This window comes from Mercenaria mercenaria, chromosome 15, assembly GCF_021730395.1.
Source record: "Mercenaria mercenaria strain notata chromosome 15, MADL_Memer_1, whole genome shotgun sequence".
Taxonomy (NCBI): domain Eukaryota; kingdom Metazoa; phylum Mollusca; class Bivalvia; order Venerida; family Veneridae; genus Mercenaria; species Mercenaria mercenaria.
The window spans coordinates 52,095,636-52,108,273 of record NC_069375.1 but is presented as its reverse complement, the minus strand read 5'-3'; the positions used below and the strand labels follow the sequence as shown (position 1 = coordinate 52,108,273).

Sequence of the window (12,638 nt, the reverse complement as noted above, 5' to 3'; positions counted from 1 at the left end):
ACAAAATTAATGTCTGTTACTTTTTTAGTGTAAATGCGTATGTAACTAACAGAGTATTAGCTTTGCACTGAGAAAATACGTAAGTGCTCTTGAGCAGAGAAATACTGCATTCCAAAAGTTACACAATATTTCCGCCGCAGAACTTGTGCATATTTGTCAATACAAATCTAATATCCTATTTATATTAACTGCATATACATTAGCATGCCTTAAAATTGTTGTATCAGCAATAGGTATACAATAAAATAAAGTCGAACAATACAATAATTAAAGAGAAAGATGTTACAGAAATACCTACCCAACATTTTTATTACTTATGACCATAGTGTCTTGTGAAGATGATCCATTTGATATTGCGTATTTGTTTCCCGTCAACATAGCTTTTTGAAGTAACATTTCTCTGAAAACTTTGAGTCCTTCGTAAATGATCGCCAAGGCAAAAATGGCCACACAAGCACCAACAAGTCCTGAAATGAAAATACAAAAAAAACACAATAGTAAAGTAAGTGCCAATAAAGGAAATTGCTTCTTCAATTTTTTTTTTTTAAAGAAATATTAACATGTAATATTTGAATGCAATCATTAACAGACGTTTAATCTTTTCATACTGAATTAAAGTAATTTACACAAGTTGGATATATTTAACTCAATTTGCTTGGTATTCTTCTTATCACATATTAGCTTTTTTCCACTAGTACATCTAATTCCTTCTTTATCAGTATTATAGACCAAGTCAATTCGACCAATGTCTTCTATACTGAAAACAACGGCAAACAAAAATGTAATACCAAAATTACATAATGGCATTAGTCCACTCCCAGGATGTCAAACATGTGACAATTGTGAATAATCACTAGATTGTTTACTGGGTACCGGAAACAGGACATACGTTGTCAAGGAAATACACGGGTATCAAAGACAGTACAAATAAACAACAAGCTTAGTAACTATTTTATCTTATCTGACTCAGTCCAATTAACCATGGAATGTGGCAGCCACAATTTTCAGAAAGAAAAAAACTCCATATATATGAGACAGTTACTAACATCCCAATATGGACTGTATCATGTCAGCGCCTGATTCTCTTGACCAACAGAAATGCTTTAAACTCTCTATTAGTCTGTATGTTACTGTAAAGTTTGCATGCAGCAGCAGATTATTGTAAATATTGTAAAATCTTTGTGAAAATGTTGTACATATACCATTGAACAGAGGAAAACAATGTCTCGTGTCTTTCAGCAAAGAGCACAGAATAAACATGAATACACCTCTGGCATTGATTAACAAGTTAACAACATACAAAAGAAAAGTTGGAAGCATTTGTGGCTCATAGCAAAGTGAACTAGAAGATGCTTTTGCAGAATAGCGCATGTCTCCCCAAATGCATAGTCATATAGGCAAGAAGTCAATAGGAGACAGGAGCAAAAGTCAAAGAGACACTGATGGCTGGCTGCAATAGAGATCATGTACTTGGCAAGTCCAATCATCCCACTAAGTTTCAACATTCTGGGCCTAGTGGTTCTCAAGTTATGAATTGGAACTGTGACCTTGACCTTTGATCGAGTGACCCCAAATTCAGTAGGGGTCATCTACTCTGCATGTCCAATCATCCTATTAAGTTTCAACATTCTGGGTCAAGTGGTTCTCAAGGTATTGATTGAAAAGAGTTTTCTATATTCAGCCCCCCGTGACCTTGATCTTTGATGGATTGAGCCCAAAAACATTAGGGATCATCTACTCTGTAAGTCCTATCACCCTATGAAATTTAAAGGTTCTAGGTCAAATGGTTCTCAAGTTACTGACTGGAAATGGATTTCCATGTTCTATCCGCAGTGACCTTGACCTTTAATAGAGTGACCCCAAAAACACTAGGGGTCATCTACTCTGTAAGTCCTATCACCCTATGAAGTTTCAACATTCTGGGTTAAGTGGTTCTCAAGTTACTGACCGGAAATGGATTTCAATGTTCTGTCCAATGCGACCTTGACCTTTAATAGAGTGACCCCAAAGTCAATAGGGGTCATCTACTCTGCATGACCAATCATCCTATGAAGTTTCAACATTCTGGGTCAAGTAGTTCTCAAGTTATTAATCGAAAAGGGTTTTCTATGTTCAGGCCCCTGTGACCTTGACCTTTGATGGAGTGACCCCAAAAACAATAGGGAGCCATCTACTCCATAAGCCCTGTGCCACCGCCACCCTAAGGTGAAGGTTCTAGGTCAAACAGTTATTAATCAGAAAGTGTGACGGACGGACAGGGCAAAAACAAAATGTCTCATTCAGCTCAAATAACAACAGTTAAAATTATGTAGTCAATTTCTATTAAAGCCTCACTGCTTTATCTTCCCTTAGTTTTAACAAGAGGGTCATGATGATCCTGGTTCACTCACCAGAGTAAATGGGTCTAGAGTTAACAGGCTTTTGGGTGACCTAGTTTTTGACCCCATATGACATAGAGATCATCAGGATAAACATTCTGACAAAGTTTTATGAAGATAGGATCATAAATGTGACCTCTAGTGTTAGCAAGCTTTATGTGATTTGAGCATGTGACTTAGATTTTTGACCCAACATGACCCAGATTCAAACTTGACCTAGGGATCATCAAGATAAACATTCTAATCAACTTTCATAAAGATAGACACCTTGAGTTGTAACCTTGACCCTGAGTTGACATGGCTGACCTATAAGTTCTGCTCATCATCTTGATGAGGTGATCATTTGACCCAAGTTTCATGAAAATTCTTCAAGGGGTTTAGGAGATACAGAGTGGACACAAAATGGAAGGCTCAAACCTTTGACCTTGAGTTGTGACCTTGACCTTGAGCTGACATGGCTGACTCATAATCTCTGCACATCATCTTGATGAGGTGATCATCTGACCAAAGTTTCATGAAAATCCTTCAAGGGGTTTAAATTACATGGAGCTGTCACAATTGTTACAGACAAATGGACAGACAAAATGACAGAAACCATTCCTATAACCCACCACCATACGTGGCGGGGATAAAAAAATTTTACTACACAGGTACCAATCTGATTAGACAATCTGATCAATGGATCATCAAATCAGTGCTTTAATCAATTGTTCATTCTTGCATACTAGGTAATAGTTTCTGATAGATTCAACGTTGCCTGCAACACTTGTTCTATACCCCTCCCCCAAATTGTCTTATTTCATTTCTAGAAAGATGGGAATATGTAGCTCCTGGGTAACTGTTTTTGAAATGAAAGGGTACAGTCTACTAACTATCTCAATAGTAAGTCTTGATCCTTTTATTCCCATTTGTATCTACAACCAAAGAAAGATAATTCTATCAGGTAAGGAGTTTCTTGAGTTACTCACCTCCAACATCTTTGGTCCTCAGTGTTTCAAATAAAATAAATTCACATTTCCCAGTGTGGAAAAACATCTGAAAAAAAGAAAATTTACCATCAAATGTGTGTGTGTTTTTTAAAAAACAGATTCAACCTGAATCTAATCATTTAAACATTTTGTAGTACCTCCCCTAAAGTGAACTTTTGCTTTTAAAAACTAAAGCTGTCCGTAAGACAGCCAGTGCTCGACTATTCGAAATATTGTCCCAGAAGCAGGAAAATATTACCCTAAATGTTAAAATATCTATAGAGTTTCAATCCAGTATCTGCATAAGTTTTGGAGATAACTTGCATGCAAAACTTTAACAAGAAGTTTTAAGTTCAAAAGGGGGCATAATTTACCCAAATTACAGGTCAGAGCTATGGGACTTGATGCTGTCAACTAGTTTTATAACCATGAAGACACATGTGAATTTTCAACTCAATATCTGCATTAGTTTTGGAGAACTTGCATGTAAAACTTTAACCAGGATTTTCCAAGTCCAGAAAGGGGCATAATTTGCCAAAAATACATGTCAGAGTTATGGGACTTACCCAGTGAGGTTGGTAATTGATCTAGAAAAAGAAAAAGTTTCAAATCTATATGCCTTTAAGTAATAGCTGTATGTACTTGCATGCAAAACTTTAACCAGGATTTTTCTTAGACCCCGAAGACACATGCAAAGTTTCAATTCAATATTTGCATTAGTTTTGGAGATAGTTACTTGCATGTAAAACTTTAACCAGGATTTTCTAAGTCCAAAAGGGGGCATAATTTGCTCAAAATACATGTCAGAGTTATGGGACTTGACCAAGTGAGGTTGGTAATTGACCTAGAAAAAGAAACAAGAGCTGTCTCCATAGGATGACACATGCCCCCGATGGCACTTTGAATGAATAGTTATGGCCGATGTTAGAGTTTAGGACCTTTGACCTACGGAGCTGGGTCTTGCGCGCGACACGTCGTCTTACTGTGTCACACATTCATGCGTAGTTATTTTAAAATCCATGCGTGAATGACAAAGATATGGACCGGACACGCCCATCAATGCACTATCATGAAAAATGACCTTTAACGTCTAAGTGTGACCTTGACCTTTGAGCTACGGACCTGGGTCATGCGCACGACACGTCGTCTTACTGTGGTACACATTCATGCCAAGTTATTTGAAAATCCATCCATGGATGACAAAGATATGGACTGGACACACCCATCAATGCACTATCCTTTAACGTCTAAGTGTGACCTTGACCTTTGAGCTACGGACCTGGGTCTTGCGCGCGACACGTCGTCTTACTGTGGTACACATTCATGCCAAGTTATTTGAAAATCCATCCATCGATGACAAAGATATGGACCGGACACGAAAATTGCGGACAGACTGACAGACCGACGGTTCAAAAACTATATGCCTCCCTTCGGGGGCATAAAAATAAGTTTCAAAGCTATATGCCTTTAAATGATAGCCATATGTACTTGCATGCAAAACTTTAACCATTAGGTGTGACGCCGACGCCGACACCAGGGTGAGTAGAATAGCTAGACTATTCTTCGAATAGTTGAGCTAAAAATAGGTGTTTATCATAGACCATTGTATATCAAACTGTTCAGAACAAATGGGAAGACTTTATCCAGTGACAGTGCTGCATGTATGTTTAGAAACATAACTTTTGCCTGGTATAATTTATAAATTTTTCACTTGGTCTATTTTGTAGAAAAACATCAAACAAAACAAGTGAATGAAGTATTGCCATGTAATACAAAGTCCTTTACTGGAAAGCACCTAATTCTCTATAAATGCAGTATAACATAATGAACTGATATCTGTCAATACTGTACTATATATACAATATGTTATAACAAAACATTTGGATTAAAATTTATATATATAAAAACCTAGTTGTTTTCATATGGCATTGGCCGATTATCAAAAAAGGTGTCATAAGTTATTTATAGTAACAACAAAGGGAAATTAATCCTTAAGGTATTAGATGCCTAATAGTAATGTTTAAACAAGAGCTGTCCGTAAGACAGCGCGCTCCACTATTCGGGGATTTGACAGTAAAATGAATATATGTCTCAATAAGAGACCTCTACTTTAAAAGGAAGATACACCAAGGGGCATAATTCCATCAAATACAAAAATTTGAGTTATTAGGATTGTTACAACACATGCAGATGATGATGATAAAAATATATTTTGAGTTTCAAGTCATTATCTTATATAGTACCAAAGTTATGTCCAGAAAAAAATGTAAAAAATTTAAGTATAGAAGGGGCATAATTCAGTCAAAAATACAAATCAGAGTTATGGGGATTGTTACCACACATGCAGATGATGATGACAAAGATACATTTTAAGTTTCAAGTCTTTATCTTATATTGCATTAAAGTAGTCCAGAAGCAAAGATTGCAAAAAAGTTTAAGTACAAAGGGGGCATAATTCTGTCAAAAACACAATTAGAGTTATGGGGTATGTAGCCACACATGCAGATGATTATAAACAAATACTTTTAATATCAAGTCATTATCTTTTAAAGTACCAAAGATATGTCTATAAACGAAGCTTTCAAAAAAAATTTAACATGAAAATAATTCAAAGTATAACTCCTTGGTGACCATGACCTTGGGTATAATGGGCCCAGCCCCTATACATACTTTGTTTGTATGCTGGACAATGTTTATGTGAACTTACAGTATGATATAAGCAAAAGTAAAAAGATATGACAGAAAAACAAAGGTTGCCGAAAAACTTTAACCTTAAAAATAACCTAAGTATAACACCTTGGTGACCTTGAGCTTAGGTATAATGGGCTCAGCCCCTACACATACTTTGTTTATATACTGGACAATGTTTATGTAAAGTTACAGTTAGATATAAGCAATAGTAACAAAGATATGACAGAAAAACAAAGGTTGCCGGAAAACTTTAACCTTAAAAATAACCTAAGTATAACAGCTTGGTGACCTTGACCTTGGGTATAATGGGCTCAGCCCCTACGTACCGAATATAGGACGCACTCATGTATAGGACGCAGTGAAAAAATATCAGCAGAATTCTGGAAAAATGCTTATACCCACTTATCACTTATCCAAATTTATGCTTGTCCGAAATTCGCTGTAGTTTCTACGAACTCGCCGGTTTTTGCTTAATCATTGTCGATGTTTTTGGATGTTGTGGCAAGTATTTAAATTGAAAAGCATAAACTCTCTAAACAGCATTTATTTATCTTTTTTACGCGAGGTCCCGATACCAGCTATTAGCTATGCCTGAGTCATTGGTATTTACTCCCCTTCTCTTCAATATAGAGGTATGCGGGGTAAACAAAGATCGATTTTCTTAATTTTTGAGTCGGGGGAAATGTTTGGTCTTTTTCTATGCCCATATATAGGACGCATCGGTCCTTCGAGATCAGAATGTCGTAAAAAATGGTCATTAAAATGGAAACAAGATCTTATGGTGATACAAGTTGTGTGCAAGTTTGGTAAAAATCAAATCATAAATAAAGCTGCTGTTGTGCAGACAAGGTCAAAATAGCTAACTCTGGCCCTTCAGGGGCCATAACTCTGGAACCCATAACGGGATCTGGCCAGTTCAAGAAAGGAACCAAGATCTTATGGTGATACAAGTTGTGTGCAAGTTTGGTTAAAACAAGTTAATGAAGTATTGCCATGCAATACAAAGTCCCCTACTGGAAGGCACCTAATTTTCTCTACTGCAGTATAACATAATGAACTGATATCTGTCAATGATGTAGTATAAACAATATTGTACTATATATACAATATGTTATAACAACACACTTGGATTAAAATGTGCATGTATAAAAACCCACAGTTGTTTTCATATTGAATTGTTTTGGCTGATTATAAAAAAGTTATCATATAAGTTATTTATAGTACCAACAAAGGGAAATTAATCTAAAAAAAAAAAAAAAAAAAATCTATATAATATAAGTCCACAACAAACTCTTTACCAGGTAGAGATAGGTCAAAATACACCTAAAAATTGGATGTAACATGCATGTTGTACCACAGAAAAGTGGTCTCGATTTTTCTCTACGGCCAGTAATAAAGAAGTTACAATAAAATCTATTTATAGTAAAACAAAGGGACGTAATTCTAAAAACAAGGGTGCCTCATGGTGGTGGACATTTGGTCCAAGTTACATCAAAATCCCTCAATGCATGAAGAAGAAATGCTCCGGACAAAGTCATTCTTGAATTTGACCTTTGACCTCTAAATATGACCTTGACCTTAGACCTAGGGACCTGGTTCTTGCGCATGACAATCCGTCTTATGTTGGGGAACATTTGTGCCAAGTTACATCAAAATCCCTCCATGCATGAAGAAGAAATGCTCCAGACAAAGTCATTCTTGTGTCTGACCTTTGGTCTCTACGTGTGACCTTGACATTAGACCTTGGGCCTGGGTTTTGCGCACGACATGTTGTCTCATCCAGGGGAATATTTGTGCCAACTGATATCTAAATCCTGTTTTGCATGACAAAGTTACAGACTGGACTGGAAAAAAATCCTATTGACCTTTGATCTCAGTGTGTCCTTGACCTTTAAGCTAGGGTAATGGGTGTTGTGCATGACACGTCATCTCATCATGGGGAACATTTATGCCAAGTAATATTGTAATCCCTTGATGGATGACAGAGTTCTGGATCGGACAGGAAAAAAACCTTATTGACCTTTGACCTCCAATTGTGACCTTGACTTTTGAGCCAAGGGTCCGGGATTTGCGCATGACATGTCGTCTCATCATGGGGAACACTTGTGCTAAGTAATATTAAAATCCCTTAATGAATGTCAGAGTTATGGACTGGACACGAAAGAGACCCTGTTCATGCTATGATTACATTTGACTGCTAAATGTGACCTTGACCATTGAGCTAGGGGTCTGAAAGTTGTGCATGACACATCGTCTTATTATGAGGTACATCTGTGCCAAGTAATATTAAAATCCCTTCATGGATGGCAGAGTTATGGACCGGACAGGAAAAAAGCCCTGTTGACTTTTGACCTCCAATTGTGACCTTTACCTTTAAGCTAGGGGTCCGGGTTTTGCGCACGACATGTCGTCTCATCATGGGGAACATTTGTGCCAAGTAATATTAAAATCCCTTCATGGATGGGAGAGTTATGGACCGGGCAGGAAAAAAGCCCTGTTGACCTTTGACCTCAAATTGTGACCTTGACCTTTGAGCTAGGGGTCCGGGTTTTACGCAGGACACGTCGTCTCATCATGGGGAACATTTATGCCAAGTAATATCAAAATCCCTTCATGGATGACAGAGTTATGGACCGGACACGAAATGCGGACGGACGGACAGACGGATGGACAGAATGACGGAAAAGCGCATTCCTATAGTCCCCGAAACTGGTTTACAACCAGTAGGGGACTAATAAAATCATAAATGAAACCACTATCGTGCAGACAAGAAATTGTTGACGCACAAAAATAGCAAATTCTGGCCTTTAAAGGGGCAATAACTCTAGAACCCTTGATGGGATCTGGCCAGTTTTCGAAAGGAAATGAGATATCACGCCAGTACAAGTTTTGTACAAGTTTGATCAAAATTGCTTGCAAAATGTGGTCTCTATCTTGTTCACAAGAAATTGTGGACGGACGGACGACAGACGAAGGGTGATCACAAAAGCTCACCCTGTTACTACGTGACAGGTGAGCTAAAAATATGGCAGTCTGAAAGTCAGTCAAGAAAATTGCTGATCATGGAGGCAGCTATTTTGTGTATTTATGACATCATTTACACACTGCTGAATTCCTTATTTAGCAAATAAACTTTTAAACAGATTAATTTTATATGTGTCTTGAGTGTAAGATGTAAAACATGGTTATTTCTTTCATTATAGCTGGAAAAAAAATAGAGAAATTATTTTACAGAAATAAGTAAATACAGTTCAAATACGTGTCTAAAAGTTTAATAAATCCGGCATTTTGTTTTTTGTTGCCATGGAAACAAAATGGCCACCATTTTGATCAAATATTTAAATGCTCATAACTTTCTGATTTTTAAGTTGATTTTGAAAATTCTTTCACTTTTTTAAATGAATACAGAAATCCCATCAGATGGAATTAACATCGAAACAACACTGTCTTTCCCTTTAAAAGATGTATTCCAACTTCTTTTTACACAAACTGTACAATCAATCAGACTAACTGTCTAACAGGAGTAGGCTGGATTCCCAGTGATTGAAAATTTGGCCTGAGGCAATAATACCATTGCATTTGTCCAGTAACTCTGATTAACTGGAAAAAACTGTTTACTGTGGAGAAAAAGTTGGATGTGCAGGTGAAATCCAGAATAATATGCAATTATGTAAGCAATTCCATATACAAATACTGCTGCAAATAATGTCAAACCGATATAAAACAAATGTCTTACCAACATGCCACCAGCACAGGTACGATCTGTGTTGTTCATATCCATTCCCACGTGGTTATGTCCATCTGTACCACCATTGCCCATATCCATATGTCCATGGTCCATATGGTTCATTGTGGTTGCTGAGGTTGTATTCTATGAATAGAAACACAGGTAGTGTTTATGGATATCATGTTATTGTACTATTTATTTGACCTGTCAAAACATGTTCCTGGCTTTCATTATATTCTGTTCATGCCTATATAAGATTAACATGAAAGCCATAAACATGTTTTGACAGTTCAAATAAATAGTACAACACATTATTGTCCGTAAGTATTGACCTGGCACTCATGAATATTCCGTATATTTCCATAAATTAATTCTCGGTGTCCGAACATAAACAGCGATATAACTATTTCATATATAATTCTTAATTGATATACGATCGCACGGGCAGGTAGCTGTGCGGACAAAGTGTTTAGCTGCCAATATCAGGAATGTGGCAGACTTCTGGAAAGTTGAAAAAAATGTCAGTGCACCGCATATGTTGCTTTTCTCTATCATATACGAGCCAGGTGTGATTTTTAGTCCATTTCTCTTTAAATGTTCAGTCAACCCTCTTATTTTCGTACTTTTTTTTCTTTTTACCACGTTTCTTTCCTGGTTCTGCCCCGGCATAATATATTAATGACGCCATTTTGATGTGTTGTCCGAGATGTTGCGGTTCTCGGGGTAGGATAAATGCCAGTTAGTCGGACCGCATCCGGATTAAGAAACGGCGGACTGAGTCAAAATTTTCCGGTCATGTCCGTCAGACCGACGACTTTCCGGAAGTCTGTTGTGGGTTCGAGTCCAAAGTCTGACCACATCTTTTTTTCCCAAAAAATTTTATATGCAGACTTACCACTTATCTGATCGAACGTATCATGATATTCATGATTCATTTATTAAAAGATTTCATATTTACCGTTGTAAAAAGTGAAAGAAAATTGTTTAAAAGTATCTTAGATAAAGACACTAATTATCTGTCACCAGCGTTCCAGAAAATAAATACTACCAGAAACAATTAAAATTCATGAAATATGATACATAAAATAATGTAAAAATAAAACAGGTATCGATAACATATAACATTAAAAAAATTATCTAATTGATTTCGAACCCGTGGTAATGTGCGTGGAAGTCTGACATCTTACCACTATGCCACCGTGTCATTGGTTAACTGGATATGTTACTGTAGTAATATAGATATTTTCAAGATACAAATGTAGCATAAAATGACGAAAATGCCCGAAAATATTGGCGAAGATTAATGAATGCCAGGTCAATACTTACGGACAATATAATATCCATTCGTCAATCTAACAATAACAACGTTTTTCTGCTGTACATGCTATAACAATACTTTGGCAGAGTCAACTAGAATGTGTCTGTAGGACACAGGGTGTGCCCCCAAATGGTACATTTGTCACAAATATGGGGCAATAATTCAAATGTTTCAGTGTTAAAGGGGTTTAGCCTAAACAAACATTTTATGAAAAGGATTCATTATTCTAGGCCATATATTTTTGAACTATGAGCATCACAAACAAAAAATCCACTATTTTGGCTATTTCAAGGGCCATAACTCTGTAATAAGTGCAAGGCTTCTCAAGAAGAATGCCAAGTGTGAAAGGTCACATCATGATAAAGACTCAAGCAAGGTTTCATGAATTTACATTAAATACTTTTTGAGCTAGGCACATAATTAGGTGAAAATGTGCATTTTTTTACTATTTCAGGGGCCATAACTTTAAAAATAGTGGGTGGACCTGGCCAAAAAATAAGAGGTGTGCAAGTTTATATCATGATAAACACTTATGCAAGTTTTCAACCATTTATATTAAATACTTTTTGAGTTAGGTGCGTCAAAAGGTGAAAATGTGCATTTTTGACTATTTTAGGGGCAATAACTCTGAAAATAGGGGGCGGAGCCAGACAAAAAAACAGGAGGTGTGCAGGTTCATATCATGGCAAATATTCATTCAAGATTTAATCAATCTATATGAAATACTTTTTGAGCTAGGCACGTCACAAGGTGAAAATGTGCATTTCTGACTATTTCAGGGGCCATAACTCTGAAAATTGGGGGCGGAGCCAGACAAAAAATAGGAGGTGCACAAGTTCATATCATGATAATGACTCATACAAGGTTTAATCAATTTATATGAAATACTTTTTGAGCTAGGCGCATCACAAGGTGAAAATGGGCATTTTTGCCTATTTCAGGGGCCATAACTCTCAAAATAGGGGGCAGACCAAAATGGAAAATAGGAGGTGCACAAGTTCATATCATGATTAAGACTCATACAAGGTTTCATGAATCTATATCAAATACTTTTTGAGCTAGGCGTGTCACAAGGTGAAAATGTGGATTTTTGACTATTTCAGGGGCACAAAAAGCGCATGTCTCCCCCAATGCATAGTTGTATAGGCAAGAAGTCAATAGGGGACAAGAGTGAAAGTCAAAGAGACACTGATGGTTGGCTGCAATAGGGATCACCTACTTGGAATGTCCAATCATCCCACTATGTTTCAACATTCTGAGCCTAGTGGTTCTCAAGTTATGAATTGGATACAGTTTTCCATGTTTGGGCTCCTGTGACCTTGACCTCTGATCAAGTGATGCCAAAATCAATAGAGGTCATCTACTCTGCATGTCTAATCATCCTATGAAGATTCAACATTCTGGGTCAAGTGGTTCTCAACTTACTGGCCTGAAATTGTTTTCCATGTTTAGGCCCCTGTGACCTTGATCTTTAATAAAGTGACCCTAAAATTGATAGGGGTCATCTCCTCTGCATGACCAGTCATCCTATGAAGTTTCAACATGCTGGGTCAAGT

General features: G+C 36.9%; 1 protein-coding gene across 12 annotated transcripts in view; it reads right to left on the bottom strand.

Moving 5' to 3' along the window:
- The window catches only part of LOC123554410 (high affinity copper uptake protein 1-like), a 113,853-nt gene that overhangs the window by 42,345 nt on the left and 58,870 nt on the right, over positions 1 to 12,638 (bottom strand). For all 12 annotated transcript variants that reach the window (XM_045344599.2, XM_045344559.2, XM_045344590.2 and 9 more), the window contains 3 exons: positions 9,774 to 9,908; positions 3,347 to 3,413; positions 299 to 467 (listed from right to left, as the gene is read on the bottom strand). In XM_045344599.2, the coding sequence (XP_045200534.2) occupies positions 299 to 467; positions 3,347 to 3,413; positions 9,774 to 9,908 (371 nt within the window). The remainder of the gene's footprint in view (positions 1 to 298; positions 468 to 3,346; positions 3,414 to 9,773; positions 9,909 to 12,638) is intronic.